Source organism: Lepisma saccharinum, chromosome 11 (genome assembly GCF_977018435.1).
Source record: "Lepisma saccharinum chromosome 11, izLepSacc3.1, whole genome shotgun sequence".
In the NCBI taxonomy this organism is placed as follows: Eukaryota; Metazoa; Arthropoda; class Insecta; order Zygentoma; family Lepismatidae; genus Lepisma; species Lepisma saccharinum.
Window position 1 is genome coordinate 16,761,523 of NC_139239.1, and position 25,991 is coordinate 16,787,513.

The following is a 25,991-nucleotide window of genomic DNA, read 5'->3' on the forward strand; positions in this document are numbered from 1 at the left end:
CTTCAATATGTCCAAATAGACATATGCATCCATGATACCATCAATAAACCGGATGGTACCAACACCTTTGGATGACATACAGCCCCAAATCATTAATGACCCACCACCGTGTTTAACTGTTGGAACTGTGTTAAGTGATCATTGTCTTTATTTGATTTTCTCCAGACCCTATTTATCCCATCTGACCCGTATATATTAATCTTGGACTCGTCTGACCATATGACATTATCCCAAAATTCCTGGTCCTTGTGCTCTTTCACGAATGAAAGTCTATTCCTGCTAGTCACCTTATTTACATACGGCCTCTTTCGTGGTATTCTGTCATCATATCCATGATTCCACAAGGCACGTCAGACAGTTTGATCGGACATCATCTTGCAAGCAACATTTTCTGCTAACGGTCGTAACTGAGGAACACTTACTCAAGGGTTTTCTCGCACTCTTTTTAAAATAAAGCGTTCATCACATTTATTCAACCATCTCTCTTTTGGTTTTCTCGGCACATTCTGTGTTGAACCTTCCTCTCTAAATTTATTTACTATGTTTTGAACTGTCAAGTGTGATTTATTGACTGTTTGTCCAATTTTTCTTAACGAATAACCTCTAAGGGACAAATTTATAATAACATCCTTCAGATCGGAACTAAGTTCCTTCACCTTACCCATTTCGAAAACGCTGATAGATAGATGATAGGCCTACAACAATACCTACGCCAGCATTCTGCTTGACGGGGAGCGTGCCTGCATGTTCAAACTTGTTACGAAGTTGCAAACTGCACGGAATCACCTGAATAGCGGTGGCGCTGTATGCGAGAAAGATTGAAACTCTTGCCTGTATGGATAACAATGTTGCATGAAACAGCGTGTTTTTCTCTTTTCACACAAATTATATGCTCTGTTTATACATTTTGAACATACATTTTTATTGACATTTGTTTGTGAAACCTTCATTAACATTAATTTCCAGGTACATATGAAAATGATTATATTTACTAGTAGATATGCCATTTTTTCATCGGAAATTCTATGTGTACGAAAAACAATGTTACATACTGTATACACCACCTTTCACAATATACATCGAACATCTAGACACTTACATTAGACATCACAAACTTCATACACTATGGTACTTCTATTTACAAACATAATATTTTGACAATTTACACTATTTACATCTCTCCTCCTGAAATTTCACATATCAGTTTCCTAGGTACTAGTTCCTTTGTGGCTCATAGGATGCTTTGAAGACTATCACACGAAAGTGAACTTCTGTTGATATTTCACGTTATCAAGAATCCAAAAACTATAATGTAGCATATGTTTGGATGGCATAGTAAACTGAACTTCTCATTTTTTCATTCCACTTATTTGTTTTTATGAGGAGCTGATTTTTACATTTCTTACTCATATTGTATTTGTTCTTGGTTTGTAACACTGACGAAATTATAAAATTATACCACATAAAAATATTAAAAAAATACTTTCTTTGGATGAATATGTATCATATTTTTAAAAAATAAATAATGAAAATTTTTAGAAATTTCTATTATCATGAGATGGCAACACTGATGCTTGAAGAAAATTTCATAAACTTTTGTAAATTATTTTTTAAACTTTAGTATTTTGTATTCAAACACAAAATTGAGGGTCTGAAGATGTTTGTATGCCAATGTCAACTTTATTTCTGGTATGCTTCATGTCGTCATGGTTTTCTCAGATCAATGGTAAATTTAGTATTTCTCGTGATGTTGAAACCGCTTTATGTGTCCGATGTGAATGTAATCGTACTTAATAATAAATAGTAATTGATAAATAGTAAATAAAAAATTACCTTACTGTATTGAATATCCATAATCCACTGAATACTTAAAAAAGTAAAGATATATGTAAGAAAAAACATATATTTTGGGATGGCAACACTGACGTTTGATGAAATATACATAACGTTGCTGTACGATAACTTCTATCCCTTAGTATTATGAATCAGTGTGCAAAATTTCATGTCTATATAGCAAATAGTAAGACACAAATTAATTTTCACAAAAGGGTAAAAAATTACGTTGGCTGTGAACTTTCCAATTATATCCACATTTACATATTATAAAGTGGGATCAGAACCATTGTGTGCCTCCTTCGAATATGGAACCCAGGACCCCTTAACTACAAGGCGACGGCGATAGCACTATGCCATTGGGGAGGCCCACACGTTGACAAATTATCACAGTGTTTTAACTAATGTTTTTAGCTTTCTAAGAGGAGCAGCCCTCTTCCAATGTGTCTGACGAAATTCTTAGTGTATCCTCACCTTTTTATTTTGTTATGTTTGTCTTGTGAAGGTAGACTTCTTTCAAATATCTTTTCTCATTCTCCTAGTCTCCATTATCAGTTCAAGGTAGCTGGAGCTGTTGTTCATGTTTCTCCAATCCTTTGTTGCTAGAACTTAAGCTACCTAGTACAGGGTTCCTAGCAGGAGATGTAATTCCATTGACTGTCCTAGTTGCAAATGGAACAATGATAGATGTATCGATGGTTAAAGTAGAATTGAAACAGGTAGGCTTACCACATTTATATATATATATTAACACATTCTCTAAAAATATAATTGATATTCAATGTACACATTTAGGTTATACAATAGTTTTATTTCACTACATTCATACAGATATATTTTCTGCACATTCTTAGAGTGGTTACTATCAGGGGCAGAAAAAAATAAAAATAATTCAGGAGCCAGTGGCCGCGGTGGCTCAGTCGGTAACGCTAAAGGTTCCAGGTTCGATCTCTGGCCGGTTCAAATCCGGGAAATTGTCTAACGTTGGAAGCGGCCCCGGCGCCCACCCAGCGTCGAATAACATGGGTACCTGGGGAAACCTGGGGGGTAAAGGCGATCAGGGGCACGGTCAGGGGCGTGGTGCTGATCACATCACCCCCACTCACGACCGGATCAAGAAAGTGTGGGGCGTTACCCCCACACCCCCTATACGCCTTCATGGCGTGGTGCTAAGCACAGGGGAACATTTTTTTTTTTTTTTTTTGCTAGTTCCCTTTTCTCGGGAGTCAGCAAATGGTGCAAATGCAGGCTAAGAAGGCCATGAATCCAACTACGATAAAGCTACAATTTTGAAATGTGACCTTAAAACATCTAATTTATTAATTAATAGAAGATTAGATTAAAAGTAATTAAGTCTTGCTCTGGAGTGACTTTCCTGAAGTAGGCTCAACCGGTAACACCACATGCAGTACATTCTAAAATATGGTCGCATATCACTGCAATTTTAAAATTTAGCTAGCAACTGTGTAAAAATTTATAATGGCATGTTTATTATTCGGATTTAATCATACCCATGACAAATATATACATGTACTCGTTATTTAAAACTAGATAATGGAAAATTCACAAGTGAACTCGAATTATTGAAAACAAATGCACATATTATATATATATATATAAAATTTGGAACTGGATTTGAAAATTCAGGTGTCAGATGAAAATTTTCAGGCACCATGGCAACTGGGAGCCCTGTATTTATCCAGGCTACCCTGTGTAACAGTTTTTAGTGAATTTGTGTTCAATTATTAAAGCATAACTTCTAATTATACAACAAATCAATGTGTATGTGCATGCATGGTTGTATATTTTAAAATGTGGAATTTTCAAATGCTTGCTTTCCATATAGTATTTAATATTACAACTTAATTTTCCAGAAAAATATCTACAGGTCCTCTGGAGAACTGAGAGTGGAGAACAACCTTCTCCTTCAAATACAACTGGGTAGTGTACCCTCCCACGATAGAAGTTTATGGGTAAATGAACCACTGATACTACCAACATTCTTATTGCCCACGAATAACAATCTGAATCATCTAATTTCACATAGATATAGCTTGATGGTATGTTAAATAAGTTATTACTCTTAATACTAAATACACACATTGTATTAAAATATAATGTTTACTAAATACAGTAGAGTCCTGATAATTCAAGATGAATGGGACTGAGACTACCTTGAATTACACAAAAAATCAGAATATATGAAATAATGTAGGGCCAAAAGATAACAACAATATAACAAAAAACTACAGTATGTGAAAAAATGGGTTATACTTATACAGTATTGTTATGAATGAGTACAGTAGTAATCATGAGGTTAGAAAAAAAGTTACACAATAATGAACTTTGAAATATTAATAATAAACACAATTCCAATAATATTAGCAACAATATATATACAGGGTGCAGCATCTGAATCAGTTTTTAATTACAAATAAAAACATTTTTTTCATGCAACAAAGTCAATTTATTACATATTGTACTACATCTCAAAGCATTTTAGAAAAATAGCACGAGTTGGTTTCATGCAGTTCCTTGACAAGGACAGTTCATTTTTTGAATAGCACACACACACACACATGTGAGGTGCGGCAACTGAATCTGATGGTTTTTAACACTGAATGGAAGTTGCATGAAGTAACAACTTTCAGCTGTTTATCTCAAAGCATGCTAGTCAGCATGGAGCAGTGCAGTGGCGCAGGAACGTTTTCATTTGGGGGGTACAAAATTCAGCTTCCCATATATATATAAACACACATACTACTGCACCAGAACTACAATTCGAGGGTCCAACCAAGTGTTCCAATAATAATAATTATATTTAATTAAATTAAAACATTAATTAAATATGTAAGTTAATTAATATTGTATTGTTGTTATTACATGAATAGGTAAAAGATAGTAAAAGAATAGATATATAAAAGCATATAGTCATTATCTAGCTTATGTGTAGTTAAGATCGCCAAGATTTGCATAACTGCCCTGGCAAGGAATTTAATGTCAAATAGAAAAATAATTGAATATTTATTGAATAACAAACAAGGAGTTAGATCCCATTAACGAAAAGTAAAGTTTCTGATTAATGTTTTATGGATATTGTCATTAGTTGTGTGCATAAATCTTTTGGAAACCTTCAAAGCCGTATGAGCCAAATTACGTGCCTTATAATAAGTTCAGCAGAAATAACCATCAATTATATAACAAATGCTAAACAATTATATTTTGATTATTTACTTTTACTTCTTGGTAAGACTTTTGGGGGAGAGTCCGGACCCCCTCCTAAATACGTCCTTGATACTTAGGTATAATGCGAAGGCATGGGAAATATTCTATTTTAGAACAGCACACACGAATGTCCTGTTATTTAATGCAAAATTTGCATAACTATTTTTTCTTTGTTTTTCTTAGAATTTATGTTTTTTTAAACAGATTTTAAAACCAGATAACAATTCTGAAACATATAAAGCTCTGGACTTCGTTCTGGCCTTATTTGAATTTAACGGAACGGAAAATCAGGAGTTCGAAATGTGAAAATTGCAAACAAAGATATATCTATTTATTTTAATGCAGGTTGAGATTAAAGGGGGTGAGGAGGATCTTGAGCCACCCCAACCAGGAATAATCATCTCCCACCTACTAAATATAGAAACCACATTATATCATACTTATAGAGTTTCACTTCAGTTCAGTTCATTCTAATTTTAAATTCCCATAGCTACGCATAAAAATATCTTTAAACAATTTATGGCAGATGGATGTGTACCACATCTAATGTCTTTTAGAAGCCATGTATTTGGTATTTACTCAGATATCTGTAGGGTGTTATATTAAAAAAAAGAAAAAAAACAGTTGAGATGGTTCCGGACCAACTCGTAAGAAGTCTAATTTTGAAATATTTGTGAAACATTTGACAAAGCATTTATTTCTTATATAATTAGCTGTACCTAATGACACTCTTCAAGCACTGAAAGTACTAACATTACATATACAAAACTGAAATCCTTCAGATGTCAGAGGAAGCAAGGAAAGGCATACGCTCAAAATGTTTGATTTTTTTGTTGACAATATGAAGAACTGCCCAAGGTTTCCTTTCGTATGTAGTGGTATTAAATGCAGATACATGTGTGTGTTTTAGGGTGACATGTCAATTTCTCGTTTATGTGAAAAGGTAAACATTAATGTAAGCAAAAGCATGTGCGAGTCACAGTTAAAGATTCCGCATTACAAAGAAAATCCAAAACAGATTCCCACCTCGCGGCCCTCCGTGGAGGAGGGATTAGTTTAGCGCACTTTGATGCCAGAGGTCCCAGGTTGGGCATATGAGTGTTCATCAATTTCATGATATCATCGCCCATCCTCATCTTTGCGATTAGCCAAAAGTGGCAGAAAATGTGAAGTAAAATAAACCAAAAAATCAATCAAACATTCTCATCTCATTCAAAGACCTTGCGAATCCAATCCAAAATCTACCAATAGAACCTGCAATGAGTTTAATTTATCTCGTGTATTCATCTAAAAAAAAAAGGTAAAGTGTTCCCCTGTGCATAGCACCACGCCATGAAGGCGTATAGGGGGGTGTGGGGGTAACGCCCCACACTTTCTTGATCTGGTTGTGAGTGGGGGTGATGTGATCAGCATCACGCCCCTGACCGCCTTTACCCCCCAGGGTTTCCCCCAGGTACCCATGTTATTCGACGCTGGGTAGGCACTGGAGCCGCTTCCACCGTTAAAAAAGTTCCCGGATTTGAACCGGCTGGGGATCGAACCCGGGACCTTTAGCATGGTAGTCAGACGCGTTACCGACTGAGCCACCGCAGCCTGACTAATGTAATTTTCTTACAGATTGACTTTAGGGTTTAACTTAAAATGGCGTTGTGTTTGTGTTGCATTCGATACCAAAATTAGATTTTAAGCAATTAATGTCCAATTATAAGTATATCTAATACATAGGTAAAAATAATTCCCCCCGCCTCTGATAATATCGCAAATTGCACCTTGTTTAAATGTCTAAGAAACATTTCATGTCACCTAGGAATGATATCGCGATACAATGAGTCCAAAAATTGTCAGAGCCTCATCTCGTTTCCTGTGTGGCAAGGTCCTTCTCGTTCTTGTTTGTGTTTATTTTTGTTTCGGTTTCCACTCTGAAGTTATTAAATTTATTCTAGATTCACTTCATGCTCAGATAGGCTAATCAGGACTCTATTTTCAAAATATCTTAATATTTAGGTTTAAGTTATGAAAAATATGGGTGAGGTACAGCAGTACATTGTACCCCCCCCCCCCAAGTTGATCTGTAGTATCTCGTCTCGTTCGTGTAAGTATTTAGTTTTAGAAAATCCCAGTTTAAATATTCAAAAGAAAATGGGATCAGTCATATACCCTTCTGATGAATATTTGTATCTTATCTTAGAATCGACGCGACCATTTCTTTAGAAAAGTGTACCCCCCCACCCCCTTATGCAAAGGAGCATTCGTCTGCAGCGTGATTTTCTGAGAGCAAATCTGATTCCATCATTCCACACACATTTTAAACAATTTTCATCTCCTTAAAGAGGTTTCCAAGAACTTAGATCAATGAACTAACTAGTAGCAACCACAATGTATAGTGGAACCACAAGCAAAACAACCTGCGCACACCCGCGACTCCTGTGCACCGTACTCCTGCGAGGAGGGGAGGGGCAGAGTGGACCATGCTTCCTTATGGCCCGAGCTGAACGGGAGAATGGAAAGCTGCGTCGGGACTTTTCGTCCAAGGTATTTTCCTTGTGGGCGCTCAATAGTAGAATAAGTTTGAAATGGTTTGAATTTCTGTGGTAAGGAAGATAATGTTTATAAGTTATAAACAATATACACTTTTTTATTGGGCGAACTGAAAATAGGATTTTAACAGTAGCACCTTGCGTCTGCTGTCAAATTACCAAGGGGGGGAGATACAGGGGGTACAACTCGATTTATGGATTTAGGGGGTACAGTACCCCCTTCACAAATGTAGGGGGTACAATGTACCCCTGTACTCCCCCCCCCCCCCGTTCCTGTACCACTGGAACAGTGGTTAGCACAACACCATGCTTTTGTGGTTCTGACAACTCCTTTGGCTGCTGTTGGAACCAATTGTGCACGTACTCCTTGAGGTCATCGTCTGATTGAAACTGTTGTCCCCACAGTGCTTTTTTGAGCTCACCGGCGCCTTCCGTCGGCACTTCAACATTCAGCATAACCTAAATGTTCCCAGTCAGAATACCATTTTACTATGGGTAAGGAACTTCAAGGCATTGAAAATAACACCTGGTGGAAATCGCAAGGTTTGCACTACTGAGAACATCAAACGAGTTCGGGTTTCTGTTTTGAGGAGTCATTCAAAAAATGAACTGTATTCGTCAAGAAACTGCATGAAACTGCCACTCATGCTATTTTCTAAAATGCCTTGAGATGTAGTAAAACATGTATTAAATTGGCTTCATTGCATGAAAGAGTTTTGTTTTTATTTGCAATTAAAAACCGTAAGGTTCAGTAGCCACACCCTGTATTTACAGAACAAATGGTCAAGTGTCTTCTGCTTCAGAATGTTGCATCATTTCCAGGCATCAATGTCACACCATCATCTGAATAGCAGATTTTTGATAGGGGTTGCCTCTGTTTGATATTCTACGTAGAACATTGCCACCTTCAATATGGTTTTTTATTTATTTTTTTTAGTTTTTTTTAAGATTTTTTTTTTTTTGCCTCAGATTATATGGAACATTGGATTATCGAGACTACTGTAAACTAACTATACCAAAATATGGTAACATTGTTGCTGTGATTTAATATCCTGTAACTCCAGTAATATCTTATGAAGTACTAAAGTAAGTACTCATTTTCATCTGAAGGGAACATAATAAATACTCCCTCTGTCCCATAATTATTGTCCGGTACACCTTTGGTTGTTGTCTCATAATAATTGCCCAATATTCAAACTGTGACATTGGTGTATACAGAAGAAGAACATAAAACAAAGGAATGAGTCATACAACTTGACTACTCAAGGATCAGTACAAATTGGGCTTTCCATATGCCTCTTCGTCTGTCATTCCTGTACTACCATTTTGGCATACCGGACTATAATTATGGGACAGAGGGAGTACAAAATAAATAGAAAACAAACTATTTTGGCTCCATAAAATATATTTAAAAGCAAACTGTTTTCAGGGAAATTCACTTAATAATAATAATAATAAAAAACAACCTTACATTGCATCTACAAAGTTTTCAAAGCACACATTGTGGCAACCACGAAAGAAATGTGTAAACACTTAGCAAGCAGGTGGATTCAGTTGGAATTAAATTAAAATGTGAGTGTAAGGAACTAACCTCATTTCGAGGAAGTCTCCTGAGGCCATGCTTAAGACTGTGACAATTCTTGGTGAAGATAAGGAATTTGGAATGAGCAGTTGAATTAAAAAAGGGCCAGTCAGTCAAGCAGGGCCAGGGAAGAGCCACATGGAAGGCAGAGTTTTGGGAATGGACATTGAGGTCCCAACGGAGGAGGGCAATAAGATTTCTTGTTACAGTCCATTCCTTGCAAAAATTAATTTACATGCATATACTCTTGTACATTTTCAGGTGACAGCTCAACCTTCAATTTTGGGATTTAATCTTAAGGCACTAGTAATATCGATACCTATAATCATCGGAAACTTACTAGATGCAAATTTTGATAATATATCTGAACCTGAAGTACTTGCACTTCCAAATACTATGCATGCTGTACAAGAAGATCTGATTCCATCTGCTCCACCAATTACACCAGTACCTGATATGGATTCACGTGGGTATTTTAACATACAACAACTTTGTTTTATTAACATTTAAAGTCTCGTTACTCAATTTTAAAATATATTCTAATGCTTTCACAAACTTAGAAACAATGGAATTTTTTGAATACTAGTAAAAATATGTCATCTTGGTAAAATCCGACTTATCTGTGTGTCATGTTTTTCTGAATCATTTGAGGGAGGATGTGTTTTTCTGATAAAAAAACAAATATTATTCCATGGAAAGCATTGAATGAGGCTGTCAATAAATAACGAGGCAGAGGATATTTCACAGTACTTACGTAACGAACCTCAGACATATTGTCTGCCATTGTTTAGACATTTATCCCTTTCTGACACCAATCGCAAAATGGCATGCTCGTAGAACTTATGACAATAAAAATAATACATTGTCATAACAATATTTGAAAATGGTTAGGCTAAGTTCAAAGTTCCACATTTGTGCAATATCTATAATAATTTAGTCATATGATTACTCAAAATTTCATATAATGCAATTAAATGTCCGAAATTACTATTTAAACTAATTTTATTAAATATGATGTTTAAAAAAGCCAATTTGTATATAATGACAAACTTATCAAATTGTGCAATATTCTGAATTCATATTCATAACAGTTATTTTTGACTGACAATATGAAAAAACAAATATCTTCAATCATATGTGTTCTTTCAGGCAAGCAAGATAAGTTACATTCAAATTTATAATTAAATTTATTGAAATTGTCTACATTTGCATTGGCATCAAGGTTTATATCAGTGGCGTGCGGTGATAAATCAGGCAGGGGAACAGGTCACCTGCACTTGCTCCCCATCGCATGGGTGTCTTAATATAATACAATAGATCAAGTAAAATTCAACCCTTATTGAAATGTCAGAAGTGACAAACATGGGGCACGTTAAAATTATATGACAATAATAATTTTAAAGCAAATGTGATATAATATAAAGAAAACATTAAAAATAAAATTGTTCATGCGCAACAAAGAAAAATTTGATAATATAAATTTATGAGTCATCAGAGAAAGAAAATAATATTTTGTCGTGACCTGTTTCATCTCTTTATTCGTAGATTAAGTTGACGTTTTTTCATAGAGTTGAGTATTCTTGTAATTCAAACTTTCTCAATCCAATAATGGCACACAGATGGTTGCGTTTTTCATAACGTTCGCTAGATTAGTCAGGGTGGCTACTGTAGGACCATAGTAAAATTCAAGTATAATTCCCGGTTTTCAAAGCGAACTTTACAAAAATTCAAGCAGATGTTTTCTCTATTTCAAACTAAGGTTTTACAGTCTCTCACCACCCACACACATACACACAAACAAATACTTATATTAACAATATATGGTTTGTGCGATTCCAATGAATCCAATAATTCTAATTCACTTGGACGGTACATACTATATATAATTTAAGGTGCGGAGTTTACATTTGTCATTTCACATAGCTACTCGGCAGTGGCATGCCCAAGGGGGGTTGGTAGGGGTTATATCCCCCCTTTGGCCCAATATTCCTAAAAAAAGAATGTCAATGGTAGGAAAATATGACAAAATGAGGGTGGACTACCGAGAAAAAGTATAGGTAACCCCTCCCTTACAAAAATCCTGGGCACGCCACTGCTACTCGGGACTATAAATACATCTACAAACACAAGTCACATATGTTACGGGAAATAGTAATCTACGAAAAATTGTTAATTCTATAAGAATTTTAAATTTACCTAATCAACTTCAAGATATTTTATCTTGCAATAATCTTCAGTCTATCAGATGGATTGTTCTTCAAAGAACACTAACAAAGCAAATGGATTGAGAGAATTCTGTTTTATTTTCCACGCAGCTTTATTTACCTTCCTCAATAAAAATAAAACCTAAACTGTGAAAAACTTGTTTCAGGTCATTCATAAATATGTATAAATTCAATGGAATTGGGATTTTAAAAAGTTGCAATTTGTCATGTCTACAGAAAAAATTTCAAGCAGAATTCACGCACAATTCCCGGAGCCAATAATTCACGCATAATTCCCGGAATTCAAGAAATTCCCGGTGAGTAGCCACCCTGTTAGTAGAAGTTGTTAATGTGACAAAACCCGACCTGTTCCAGACTCCCTTCTCAGGATTAAACAAGGACAATAATATAATTTGCCACTGGAAGAATATTCAGTTAATAATTTACAGAGTTGTAGTAACTCGTTTGAAAATGCTCTGTGTATGATTTCGTTTTAGTTTTTAATTCAATTAGAATATGTGTTGGTTTGTTGTATTTTCTGCAAAGTTGAATGAACTAAAGGCTTTCGTCCTCAGCCGGTCGATCATACAACACTCGCAACATTTGCTTCTTGTCCTGCCACTGCATGCCTTGAAACTTTGGTCTTGGGGTTGGTGGAACAGGTGGATGTGAGCTGTTCCCTCGGAAGCTATTTCCCAGCGTTTAGCCAAGGCATTTAGCAGACGCTTACACTGTAGAAGATTTTTCCAGTTCGTTATGAATGTCAGACGCAAGTTCTCAACGAGATTAGGAAGTTATAGACTTTCTACACTCAAATGTATCACTTGTGACGCGATTAAACTTCAGCACATAGCAAAAACTGGAAGAAAAGCGAATCCGCAATATCTCTCTGAGGGAACAGCTAGAGTGTTCAGCTTCCGTGGTGCCGTGGGGATCGTTTATCTTCGCGCCTGGTCGGAAATACTCGGCTTCAGACAGTAGAGGGCATGATACTAAGAGACCATGGTAGAGCATGGGGTGAGAACCATGATGCGTTGGGGGTAGATGACGTCAACAAACGTCCAACCACGGTGAAAGATTTTCTTCAGTGTTACTTTTGGAAACGTTGATTTCGAGAGAAAAGTGTTCTTATTATGTTAATATAAATAATTTAAATAGCCCAAAAGCGCAGTAAGTAGGAGGGAACAGCCTGTTCCCTCTGTTCCATGGAGGGACCGCCACTGGTTTATATACAAAGGTCAACTCTTTAAAATTGTTCAATGTATAATATGATGTCATATTTGGTATTTTGTATCAACATTCAAAAAATGGTAATTGTAATCATTAGATAAGTATATTGCGATATACATAGTAAAATAGCTGTAACAGAGCAAATATGTACATTTACAACACAAACATATGGACAAAAATATAAAACAAAAACAATTGAAGATAACACATACTAAAAAATCTAGCTTGAACTAGTTGCTCTAATACTAGTTGTCTGTGATTTTAAAAAATCTCATGATGGATGGGAGATAAGTAAAAATGTGGCTATTGTGGAAGGTTTGATATTGGTATAAATCTGGATATTTTGAGAGATTATACTTGATAAGTTAATCTTTAATAGTTTGTTTAAACTATATGGAGACATTTTGTTGATAACAGAAGCTTGAAAATGCTTTTATAATGGAATAGTCTTTGAAAAGAAAAAGGAAAGATTTGGAACTGGTGAAAAGTGCCTAGTTTGAAAATTGGAAGCAGGAAATTATTATCTGCTGGCATCTGCATTAACTAGCTAGTAAATGAATATTTCATTATCTAAAATGAAATGTTATGAGAAATAAGACTAAGTGAGTGAAATATTTTCTGCATTTTGGATGTGAATAAGCCAAATGTGAAGTTTTGAAAATTGAAGGAAGTCATCTTGTAGACCTGATTGAGGAATTTGACATGTTGAGTGTGCTCAGATGTAGAACTGATAGATGCCAAAATATTTAGAGAAGGACTTGCTCTGCCTCGCAAGGAGACAGTAAAGAAGTGTTTTCTTCATATAAATAACATTATATGTTATAAATGTTCTTTCAAATAATTGCATAATTTGATGCTCTTGTAACTTTTGTTATTTCTAGTTATTTTATCAAAGTAATAATTATAAAAATATTTATTTTATATTATATAAGCACTATTCTTCATATGTAAGCTGGTATTCCTTTTCAACATATATCCATAGCTACCTACTGAGCTATAACATTGATTTGAATTTTTGACAGTTATATACATAAAATGATGTGCGAATCAAGACTTCATATTTAACCGAGGACATTTATCAAAGTGAATGATTAGTTGAGAGATAGATTGGACTGAATTGTCTTCTTGATATTTAGTCACACTTTCTTCTCTTTTCATTACGTTCCATTTATCGTTATAAACTCCTTTGGCTGCTGTTGGAACAAATTGTGCACATACTCCTTGACGTCATCGTCTGATTGAAACCGTTGTCCCCACAGTACTTTTTTCGGCTCACCGAAGATGTGGAAGTCACACGGGGACACATCTGGACTATAAGGTGGTGGGGGGGGGGGGGGGTTGCAGGAATTCTCACTTGATTTTATTCACAATCCATTGTTGCGTTGGCTGTGTGTGGTTTAGCATTGTCGTGCAATAGGACGACATCACGAGAAACGTGACCGGGACATTTCGATTTGATTGCCTTCCTGAGCTTCGTTAACGTTTCACAATACTGCTGGGCATGGGCATTGACCATAGCTCCATGCTCCAGGAAGTCAACAAGGAGCAGTCCCTTGCAATCGAAGAAGAACGAAAGCATGTACCTTGCCGGCACTAGTGTGGAGGGTCTTGAACTTTTTTTGGTGGAGGGGAATCTGCTTGCTTCCACTCATGACTTTGCCGTTTCGACTCGGGCTTAAAGTGGTGGCACCAACTTTGTTCGCCGGTAACAATTGCTGAGTGGAAATCACCCCACTGTCGTTGTAACGCTGCAGCGATTGAAGAGAAATGTTCATGCAACAGGCCTCTTGTTCCAATGTCAACTGATGCAGGACCCATTGAGCACACATTTTACAGAATGACTGGACATGACCGCTGCTCGGTTAGCAGCCTTTGTGCATACCTTGCCAGACACGTAATGCCATATAGCAGGAAAGTGCGCACGAATCAGTTTCGTCACACCTGCACCTCCATTTCGACCCATTTCTAAGTACCATAGTTTTGGTGTAATATCCTCTTCCTCGTTATTTATTGACTGAGCCTAATATGATTTTTGTTTATTTTGTTTAGGGTAGAATAAGTCCCCAGCAAAAGTAATCATTTCACACTGTGAAACTACATGTTTTGTTTTTGTTTTTCCATCAGTTTTGTGGTCCAAAAACATGTGAACTCTCTTTAGAGTTTTTCATAGTTTCCACTTTAAAATTAAAATAAAAAAATGAGAGAATTGAAATCATGAATTTATAATTGTATTTTTACAAAATTATAAGAAATATGTTATAATTGCAAGGGTGAATAATGTTTGACTTATATTTCAGCAACAACGCAACAAGGGATTTCACAAGAGAAACCTGAATTATATTCACAGGGAGAAGCTGTATCAGATACTGCAGTACAAGATAAATACATCTTTCTTCATCCTAATTCACCAATGCCTCAGTCAGTGACAGACTTTTAATGATGAATTTAATAAGTTTCACTCCTTTGGGGAATGCAATGGGGAATTTTACAAATAGGTTAACGACAACTTATTGTAAAAATAAAGCTAATGATATTACCTGTTTATTTATTTCTTAATTTATACAAAACAATCCTATTTTTAAAATAAGTTTCAATTCTAAACATAATCAGCTAACTTTGGGTATACTGTGTATATTCTGTTCAATGAATTTCCATAATTTGATGTATTCTAGTATAATTTAGTGTAGTCAAATTTATCATTTGAAAGAGTAAAGGTGATCCCATATACTTGTTTGCATTGAAGACTACTCACACCACATATCAGTATCTTAGGTGCGAAACTGACACAAAAGTTGATGGACAAGAACATTTACAACTTAAAAGTCCACTTTAGATGCATAAACTAAATCTAACTTGAGGTCCACTCAGTTGAGCTTCAATAAGAAATCAAATTTTAGAAATAATAGGCTTTGGTGACTAAGTTGTTGAAAATCAGAAGGAGTGGGGTAAAGATGAAAGTACTTATAGAGGAATAAATAAAACGAAGTACAAAGTGGCTTGAAACTCATGGTCAGAATCTAAAGAAAGAAAGAAAAAAAGTAAGTTTAGCTCTAGCATATTATCAAATACATTCGTTACAATCTCAACTGGATATTCAAAATATGATTTCCTGGAAAGTAAGCTCTATCTTCTCAACTTTCAAAATTGGTTGAAAGTTCACTTTAAGCATAAACGGGTACTTTTGAATACACTAGTATTTCTAAATGTGAGCCCATATTTCAGAGAATGAAACCCGGAATCGAAATACTGCATTAGTACATGAACAGAATACTCTAATATAAATGTGCCTTTTTAAAAGAAGAATTCCAAACTGTACAGAAGGTTGTTCGCTTTATATCCGACAATTTTTGACGGGAACTCACCTTAAGAGTTACCGCGCCGCCACCACCGATCATGTTCTATTTGCCCCTAAGCATTGTGGACTATCGCCCGGCATCGCAGTTTCCATTGCAGCAAGCTTCGGCGCAGGACAGGCATGGGAATTCTGTCCCACTCCTCCCTGCAAGATTTCCTAGACCATCCAGGGTGCACGGGCAGCGATGTTGAAGACGTTGTTTCAACAGTCCAAATGCGCAAAAATCATTGGACTGGCATCTGGGCTTTTCACAGGAATGTCTTCAAACGGAATGACACGAATTCCTAATTCTTCTGCCATTTCCTGATAAAAACGTAGTGATGTTCTGGTGGTATGACTCGAAGCCTTGTCCATATGGATCATCACCTGGTTCGCGTCTCTCCGATAGATAGGTGTCAGAATGGAGTCTTGGAAGTATCTGGCATTCACCTTCACGTTTTTGTCCACCTTGTGTATCATCAACTTACCCCTTAAGTGATTGACATTCGATATCGTCGCCAAAGTTCCCGGGTTTGAGTACCATCCTTGTCGGGGGTGTTTGACTATTTCGTCATCAATTTCATGTAATGGTCACTCGTCCTTATCGTCGCGATCATCGAACAGGGAATAAAAATTATAAAAATAAATACGATGGTTGTTGAGTTGGTGTTTTTTAAGTCAACTTTATGCACAGTAAGGCTAATCGGGACTGGACCTACAGTTTCAAGTGGGATCCGAACCACTTGTGCCTCCACCAGGTATCGAACCCGGGACCCCTTGATTACAAGGCGACGACGCTACCACTGCGCCATCGGGGAGGCCCTAATAAATACGATGGAAGAGTACTTATTTCATCTCTCACGAAATCTCCTACAAAACCGGAATATATAAAATACATGTATATTCATTCACATACATTTTCGATTTCTATATTTAACTAATCGAGACCGAGAACGGGAGAGCAATTTTCAATTCGACAAACCGAGAGACGGAGAAACTGTCAAGTCTCGTTTCTTCTTGGCACCTCCGTAATCGAGTTGTTCTGTTTGTCATTGGCTTTGTATTGGCAATTATTGTCATTATTCTTCCCCTGCAGGTAAACCATAACGATGAATTATGATGAAATGAAGCAGATAAAAGGGCAAAACAAGAAAGTCATGCCTGTTCGGGACTCCAACCCAGAACCTTATGTAACGAGATTTGAAATTCTGGAGAAGGCGTCCGTGTTTCGCTTGGTTTTCTCTTTCCTCTACTTCTCTTATATTATCATACATGTATAATAAAAATGGATCTGATACGATATGTTGCGATTCATAATTGTGCTGGTTAGATGCTACAGATGTGAACTCCAACCTGCAATATATTATTCCCTTTTGTTTCGTATCTGGTTGAACATGAAATTTTCTTACACTGTGACAATTTCTTTCTTAGTTTTGGTTTGGTGCACAGATATGCTAATCTGGACTCGACCTTCAGTTTAAAGTGGGATACTAACCACTATGTGCATCCACCGTGTATCAAACCCGGGATCCACTGATTACAAGGCGACGACGTTATCACTACGCCATCGAGGAGGCCCCATGAGAAAATGTTATTCACTCGATCTCTACCATAATTTATTTCAGCATTTACATTTTCGTTTTCTTCTTCTTTTTTCCTTTTGTTAACTACTCTTATACAACTCTTTTTGCGTCTTCGAATTTCTTCTTGTTTCAGAAAAAAATAATACATGCAGGCTGTATAAAAATCCCCCGTTCAAATAGATAAAACGTTCACTCTCGAGAACTAATTTACATGTTTATCACTAACGTAACCATTAGGAAGGAAACTATTGAAATGTTAACTGATATAACTGCAGATGAAACAATACTTACAGCCACTAACGAAATATCTATTCTTGTGTAGCCTCACAGACAACAAGTATATGGTGAGTCATTCACTCTTGCTGACTACGGGCGAAGGTCACTGAACTAAAGGGTGGTGGCAAGCAAGCAGGCTTCTGCTCTACCAAAGACGAGGTCACGTGTTCCAGTTATCAATGGCGTACGAAATAAGGAGGAACACAGCTATCTGACGTATGTTTTGGTCCCGTCATTGCACGTAGAACACTTTATCGTCGTGGCCTTGAAGTTCCCTCAGGGCACTCCTACGTAAAGGCTTCTATCTTCCCCATTGAGTGGAGGAAAAGTGGGTGCATATAGAGGTCCTTCAACTTTCGTATTCTTTTTCATTTCAGAACCCGTGCTGTATCGTCGACTTAATTCAATCTATCCGATGTAGGTTTTAGGTTCTGTTTCTGTTCGGTTATTTCACGTTGTCTTCCTGCTTATGTTATTCGCGACGAAGGTTCTGGATTCGATAATCTGGACAATAACGGGATTGTGTTGGTTGGTTGATTGGTGTCTTAAGTCCACTTTATGTCCTGTTAGGCTAATCGTGAATGGACCTATAGTTTAAAGGGGGATCCGAACCACTATGTTCCTCCACCGAGTATCGAACCCGGGATCCCTTAATTACAAGGTGCCCATGATCCCACTGCGCCATCGGGGATTGTGTTCGAAACGAATGAATCAAATTTAAGTGATATGATATGCAACCATTGGAAGACTATTGAAAGAAAAGCTATAGGAACCTGCCAGTTTTTCTACTGCAGACAGGAAACCATAAACATGGAAGAGAAGCTTATATTCTATGAAACCTGACGCTATGTGCTCGAATACTGGCTAAATATAATCCATAGAGGCATAGCAACGTTAAACAACCTCTTATATGATACATATAGGTTTAAAAAGGTCGAAATACAAAGATTGTGTGCGCCTCACTGATGGCGTAGTGGTAAGGCCTTGTAATCAAGGGGTCTGGGGTACGATACCAGGTGATCGCACATAGTGGTTCGGATCCCACTTTAAACTGTATGCATTTCAGATTAGTCTATCTGTGCCGGTGACTCAGTCGGTAACGCGTCTGACTACCATGCTATAGGCCCTGGGTTCGATTCCCGGCCGGTTCAATCCTGGGAACTTTTCTAACGTTGGAAGCGGCCCCAGCGCCCACCCAGCGTCGAATGACATGGGTACCTGGGGGAAACCCTGGGGGTAAAGGCGGTCAGGGGCGTGATGCTGATCACATCACCCCCACTCACGAACGAATCAAGAAAGTGTGGGGCGTTACCCCCACACCCCCTATACGCCTTCATGGCGTAGCGGCAAGCACAGGTGAGAACTTTACCTTTTTTTTTTTTTTTTTTTTGCATAAAGTGGACTTACAACAAAATTTAAACTTGCGATAAAGATTATGATAAGGTATTAAAGAATTGGGTCTAACACATTTTTTTATTGTTTACCAATGACATTGTTAACTAATATTCTTAATTTCAGTTTCAAGATGAAATCGGCTACGAAATAAAAGGAGTGGGTTCATATTTCTGTTACGAAATTCCACTTTTGTAGTAGACCTGTGCCACACTAAGTTGTGACAATAAACAAATCTGAGACACTTTCAAATTATTAAATTGCTATCTACGTATTTGGGAAAAATCTTTCAACATAATACTTTTTTTGGACGCGTCAAATCATAGTATTTAATTCCTGTTTTAGCAGCTTTAAGAAACCTGATTTGGGGGGGGGGGGGTTACAAATGCCCTTTCTGCTCCCGTCAAGTTATGCCTATGACAAACAGGAATTCAAAGTAAAAGACTGTCCCGACTAAATCGGGAGACACGTCTGATAGATTTACAATTGGGAAAATCATAATTAAGCGTGTAGTTGAAAACAACCTATTTTCATATATTGCATGCAGCTCTACTTTTTCTGCAATGTGGATCAAGAACTGGGGACGTGGAGAAGCACAACACTCCACGTAACCAATAGTCACGTGACCCTCTTTGCTTTCCTGTCATGTTGACCTTCGCGTGGAACACATTTCTCGGTGTTAAGACAGGCAAAATCACCCGATCATCGAAGGGTGCAATATGTGTTGCCTACCCTCCTGCATTACTTGCTCCTATTAAAGCCTTATGGGGAAGAACTTTTTTCCATGACTGTACATGGGTCTTCCGCACACACTTCAACCTGAGGCGCTTGCGAATTGTTTTGTTCACAGTTGACGGTGCGAGGTGAAATCTGTGGGCCATATCACGTTGAGTCGGGGGATTTTCTTGGCACGCCAATCGACGGATCCCCCCTTCGCACTACGGGTGACACTTTGCTTGCAGCCCTTCTCCTGGTGGTTTTCGTGGGTGAATGTTTCGCAAGGAGAGCCTGTTGTGTGTAACGGGCCACATTAGCTTTTGCAGTAGTCACCCCTAGTGTTAACACATTCTCCCGACACTGTTTCACAATGTGTACGTATGAAAACTTAGCATGGAAAAGGGCCATTACGTAACCCTCCCAATACCGGTTGATTTTCGGTGCCATTTGATAACATTCACTACCAACAGTCACGCACGTACAAGGTCAGACACAACACTGCTCCCGCCAGCAGACCCATAGTTCCAGCAGACCCATAGGATATGCCAGGTGGCAGCACCGAATCAAAAATGGTCGGATATAAAGTGAACAACCTCTGTATAATGTAAAGTTACATAAATCACGGAAAAATTATGAAGAACAGAACGCTCTCAAGTTTTGTCTGTTTATTTGAAATATTTATTTTCTACTTTGTCAATATATCTATAGCCAGCTCAGTGGCCAAGCAGAGCACATTACGTGGTCAACTTTCGATGGCACTAGAAAAAGATTCTAGATTTCAGTCCCATCCTGCGAATGGAATATTTTGTGAGTGTCCCTTCATCAATTAAATTTAATCATCACTCATTCTCATTGTTGCAGTTGGCTAGGATTGTGAGAAATGCAATGTAAAATAACATCAAAAACAGTGTGTGCAAGTGTTACAAATGTTGTTCTATTTTCTATTTATACATCTGCAATAAAATTCACCAAGTGTGAAGTTAGAAAATCTGACCAACTTTTGAACACTAGACCTCACCTATTGTGTGGTCTCCTACAAAGATGTGATCCCAAAATGACCATTAGCATGTTTGCTCAATTTGTTCTACACAGTTGTGTTATTCAGAAATGAAGCCAACATTAACAAAACAGAAAGGTACCTATTTTGCCATATTCAGTGTAATTTTATCCCACACAAACCAAAAGTGACTGATTGCAATGGATAGTGTGTACAGTACCAACCCAGATTTTACATTTAAGTACATTTCAAGACTTTCCACTGCCATATTCTATGCATTTTGGAATCTCTATTTTTATCCTATTTCAGTGTAAATATTTTTCAGACAAGAAGCTGAAAATATTACACTCATTATCCTCTTATGACAAGCACCACAAAAACAATGTAAAGGGGCAATACTAGAAATCCATGTAAAGTTAATAATCTTTATTCATTAATAGAATATTTCCAATACTTTCTATCACATGAACACTCTAGAATGAATAAAATAGCCATTTATTTATGTATTTTATTTATTAACGACTTTGTTTACATGGCAAAGTTAAGGCACTAATGCCTTCTCTTCCACTTAACCATTAATTACAGGTGTCAAATGTTTTCTTTACAGTTAATTGTATACAATTCAAAAATGAAAAATAAAGTAATAAAAGAAAAATAAAGTAATGAAAGTAGAATAAAAATAAAATGAAAGCAATACAGTTTGAATACAAGCAGTCAAGCCGTGAATTAACCATTAATTACATTGCTCATTATTTTTACTAACACAATGAAAAATATAACTGAAAACTAAAATTACAAATAAAAGCACTACAGTTTCTATATGGACACACACACATATTCACATGCAAATACCTACATAGAAAGCAGATTTCGTGAGCTAATGTATAACGCATTGCTTTCTGGGAATTTAATCTAGGTCCAATTGTTTAGCATGTATGATTTTAATTGTCTTTTGAATGTTACAATGTTACAACTGTTTCTGGTTATTGACCTGGTGAATTATGAAAAGTTTTTTTTCTTTTTCAGCTAACATTGCCATGTGTGATATGACAAACTAGAATAGACAAATTAAATGCAAGGTGCATAGTATCTTACACAGTGGAAAATTGATTGTAAAGATTGACATTCTCTTCTTTCATTTCATTACATATTTTTTTTTCCTTTTGACTGAGGAATAAATCCTGTAAGATTATATGATACTTTTCATTTTTTCTGACACGTACCAAATGAAACTGTTCTGAGCTTCTTTGTTTCTTTTAATCATAGTTTTCAAATCCTGACGATAACAGTGACGTTAGCTCTCAAAAGCTCCAAAATGTTTCCTGAACTCTTGTTGTTGAGAATGTGAGAAAATTTCTTCATTATCCATGATCATCAGGAAAGTTAACCAGCTTTCTTGCTGTTTACATAAAACACTTGCAGTTAAGACATAAATTTGATCTTTTTATGAATGGATTAAATTGCAGAGCAGTTCATATCTAGTTGCCCAAATATAATAAATTTTGATCAATACTGAATGAACTATTTATTTTGATACTAATGTCAATATCAATATAAATAGTTGAGCCTTATAAATTAAAAGACTGTATTTGAATATGTAATTCATATGATTAATTTCCAAGTTGGTGCCATTATTTGATAAATTAGAATGAGTAGAATATCTGGTACCAGTTTCATAGATCGGAGACACATTGAAATCGGATATTTTGTGTTTCGCATGGTTCGTACTTACCCACTGTGCATTGCGGAACATAGTTCAAGGTGCCATTATGCTTTTTACACGAAAACAAACACTTTTTCTACTAAAATAATGCATTTTTCTAAGTACTACCGAACGCACGTATCGGTGCGATATCGCTTACTTTACGAATTATATCTCCTCTTTTGTTTTCGAATATCAGTGTTTCTAACTTTCTTCACCGAAAAATACCTACTATCGTGTTCGTCACGTGTGCAAATTGTACATTATGCACGGGTAGCTGACGGATAGCTCCACGAACCATTCCGATAAGGTTAGGTTAGGTTTGGTTAGGCAAGCAAAGTTAAAAAAAAGGAGGTTGGAAACACTGATATGATTTCCCGGTCAAATAGATACCACGATGAAAGAAAATACCTCGAGTAACGTTGGAAACCTTAGAGAAATTCATTTCCGTAAGTAGTTTCTTCTGTAAAAATGAAGAAATGTTTCTCCGATGTATGAAACTGTTACCAAATTTCTTTGAAAAATTAGATAGTTTTCTAATAATTTACTCATATCACATGATGTTAAGCTTGTTATTGTTTTAAATAACATGGATGTGAAAATTTTACATTGCTTTGTAATAAAATATTGTTCTTTTATGTGATCATAGTTTTATTTATTTTCATTTTACCAAAATTTACTTAGAGATTGCTCTTTAATGAAGGTACATCATTTTCTAACCTTGTAAAGTAACTATGGATGAGATTTTTTGTCTCTATAGTTCAATAGAATACTGTTTCTTACTTGTGGTTATGTGTGTGTAACACTGGAAACAGCAATGTTCGAATTGAAAAGCGGAAAATCACAGGAACTCTTGACTACTATGCCACTGGGAAGGCCTTCAAAGAAAATACAAAGAAATGATCAGAAAAGGAATGAATGCAGGAATAAGCACAGAACATACATAATGCCATAAAGAATATCAAACTTTGGAATAAGCCCACAGGAAATTAACATGAATATAGGAGTGAGTGTGAAAGGATTAATTGCATTTCTTTTTTTTAAGTACAAAAGCTTTTGCTTGACTGATGGATTTAATTAATTTTACTTCAAGTTTCTGCTACTTTTGGCTAATTGCAAAGATGAGGACGAATGATAAGATGAAGTAGATGAAGGGACAATCAGAAACACACATGGATAGGATACACCATGAGCGCCACAGATTATATTGGTTCAGATGCCAGAGCCTTGTTAGTCTGCAAAATTAAATACATGGCATACTATGTGGAAGTGATGTTGACATTTGAGAATGGTGTGAAAGCCTAAGTCCACATCGATACAAATGCAAATCAACAAAACTATTTAAAAAATAAGGAGTAGGAATAAATGTAAATGCGTTAATCATGGTAGTAATACTCCAGAATAAGTCCTTCAGATGTAAATGTAGATAAGAATAACTATGAAAACAGGTCTCACAGAAGGCAGGCTGGGAGACATATATACACACACTCAGGGTGGGATAAAGTCTCCACACATAGGCTCTCAACATGACTGGCATTGTTCTGGATACACACGTGTAGGTCTTCCAACCAATCACATTGAACAGCCTGCAGTATCCTGCATTATGGATGTACAAGCCTCCTTGATTCTTTGATTGAGACATGTCATGCTGACAATCTTCACCTTGTACACTCATGCCTTCACATGGACACACAGATAGAAGTCCACACACAACAGGTCAGGGGATCATGGTGGCTGCTACACGGGACCCTGTCATCCAATCCATGACCCTGCAAATTATAAATTTCTCCAGTGTTACACCTGGGTAGCGAAATGAAACATGAGAGTATTCCATCAGGCTGAAAATGCCTCAAAAACTCTCCCTCCTCATTTACTACCGAGTTGACAAGGTCTTGTAGCATTCCCAGGTATGTGTCAGCAGTGAGATTGCCATTGATCAAGACAAATGATCCATGTGTTCCAGATACCACACACTTAACTCCCTTCACTTTTGCTGTTTGCTATCACTGAACCAATATGGGTTACTCTAACTCCAATAAAACTAGTATGGCGATTCACTCACCTTAAGTGAGAACAAGACGCTTGCTGCGAATGTTGTGTTCTGTACTGCACTGTGTTGCCCACTTGGAGAAGCACATTAGTGAACGGGAATCATTTTGGTTCAATTGTAGTTTATAGAGGTGACATTTGTTTTGACTTCAGTATTCCTTGGTTACTGGTGCAACAGATATCTATCTCCTATGACAGTCATCTTATACCCTTAACAGGGTTCATGTCAGTATGCTGGGTTCAAAACCTGGGCTATCTCTTCATCAAATGGGAGGCTCTCTTTCATTCAGTTCCTTGGATATTGAAGTGATGTGACATTGTGATTAAAAATACATACATTACAATTTACAAATAATTATAAAAATGTCACTGTTTCATTAATATAGAAACAGTAAGGAAAAGGATTTCAAATATTTCATGGATATTTATAAAATATAGAGGCTCATATTGTGAAATATGTATTTATGTACGCCTACATGCAAGAATAAAATATGTAATAAATTTCATACCTTAAATATTTCATTTGAACAGGAACCCCATTCTTATCTTGCTGACCTCTGTGGTAAAATGGTTATTAGCACAGTGTACTATGATGCCAGGGGTCCCAGGTTCAAATCCAGGCATCGACATGGGTATTCTTTGTGAATGTCCCTTCATTAATTTCATCGTATCGTCACTCATCCTAATTGTGATTAGCTAAAGTGGCAGGAAAGCAATGCTCAATAACATATGAAATCTATTCTTCTCTTCTTTGGGATACCAGAGACCTGCATATCTTCACAATTATATACATATCCTCATGCAAAAGCTGTGTAAATAGTTTTGTCAATAGTTTGTTAATTATGTCTCTCATTTTCGTTCATTACATCTAATTTTCTAAACTTCCTTCAATGCGATTTCCACTCGCAAAATGACCTGACCTTTGTTATCCTAGCCAGTCAGTCTACCCCAGTCATAAACAAAGCAGCCGAGGGGTTCAAAATATTGTCACCATTGTAAGGCGTGGTTGGTTGAAGGTCAGCAGCCTCTCGCTTCTGCATGTGTTCAATGGGACAGTATTGATTTGGACTAGAGGATAAATTCTTTATCACATGCCAGCCACTCTTTTCCTATTCCTGTAATATATTTTTCGTTTCAAAATTTCCCTTTCCTGGCAAATATCCCATGTTGGTTAGCGAGTTTTGTACAATTGGCATTGCTGTGAGGCTATACCACTGGGAAGAACGAAGCAAGCCCTGTTGCGGAGGTCGGATGAAGACTAGTGATTGTCTAAAGTAAAGGTGCCCCTAAACTATTGTCCCCCCCCCCCTGGGCTTCAGAGATAGCCTAG

At 36.7% G+C, this 25,991-nt stretch overlaps 1 protein-coding gene across 2 annotated transcripts in view; it reads left to right on the plus strand.

Moving 5' to 3' along the window:
* LOC145995149 (arrestin domain-containing protein 17-like) overlaps positions 1-23,113 on the plus strand; it is a 45,544-nt gene extending 22,431 nt beyond the window's left edge. The window contains exons 4-7 of one of the 2 annotated variants that reach the window (XM_083131697.1): positions 2,376-2,552; positions 3,708-3,893; positions 9,439-9,643; positions 21,937-23,113. In XM_083131697.1, the coding sequence (XP_082987823.1) occupies positions 2,376-2,552; positions 3,708-3,893; positions 9,439-9,643; positions 21,937-21,968 (600 nt within the window). In that variant the 3' untranslated portion in view covers positions 21,969-23,113. Of the gene's footprint in view, positions 1-2,375; positions 2,553-3,707; positions 3,894-9,438; positions 9,644-14,908; positions 15,338-21,936 lie in introns of those variants that run through there. The other variant, XM_083131696.1, reaches the window with a different exon arrangement.
* The last annotated feature ends 2,878 nt before the right edge of the window (positions 23,114-25,991 follow it).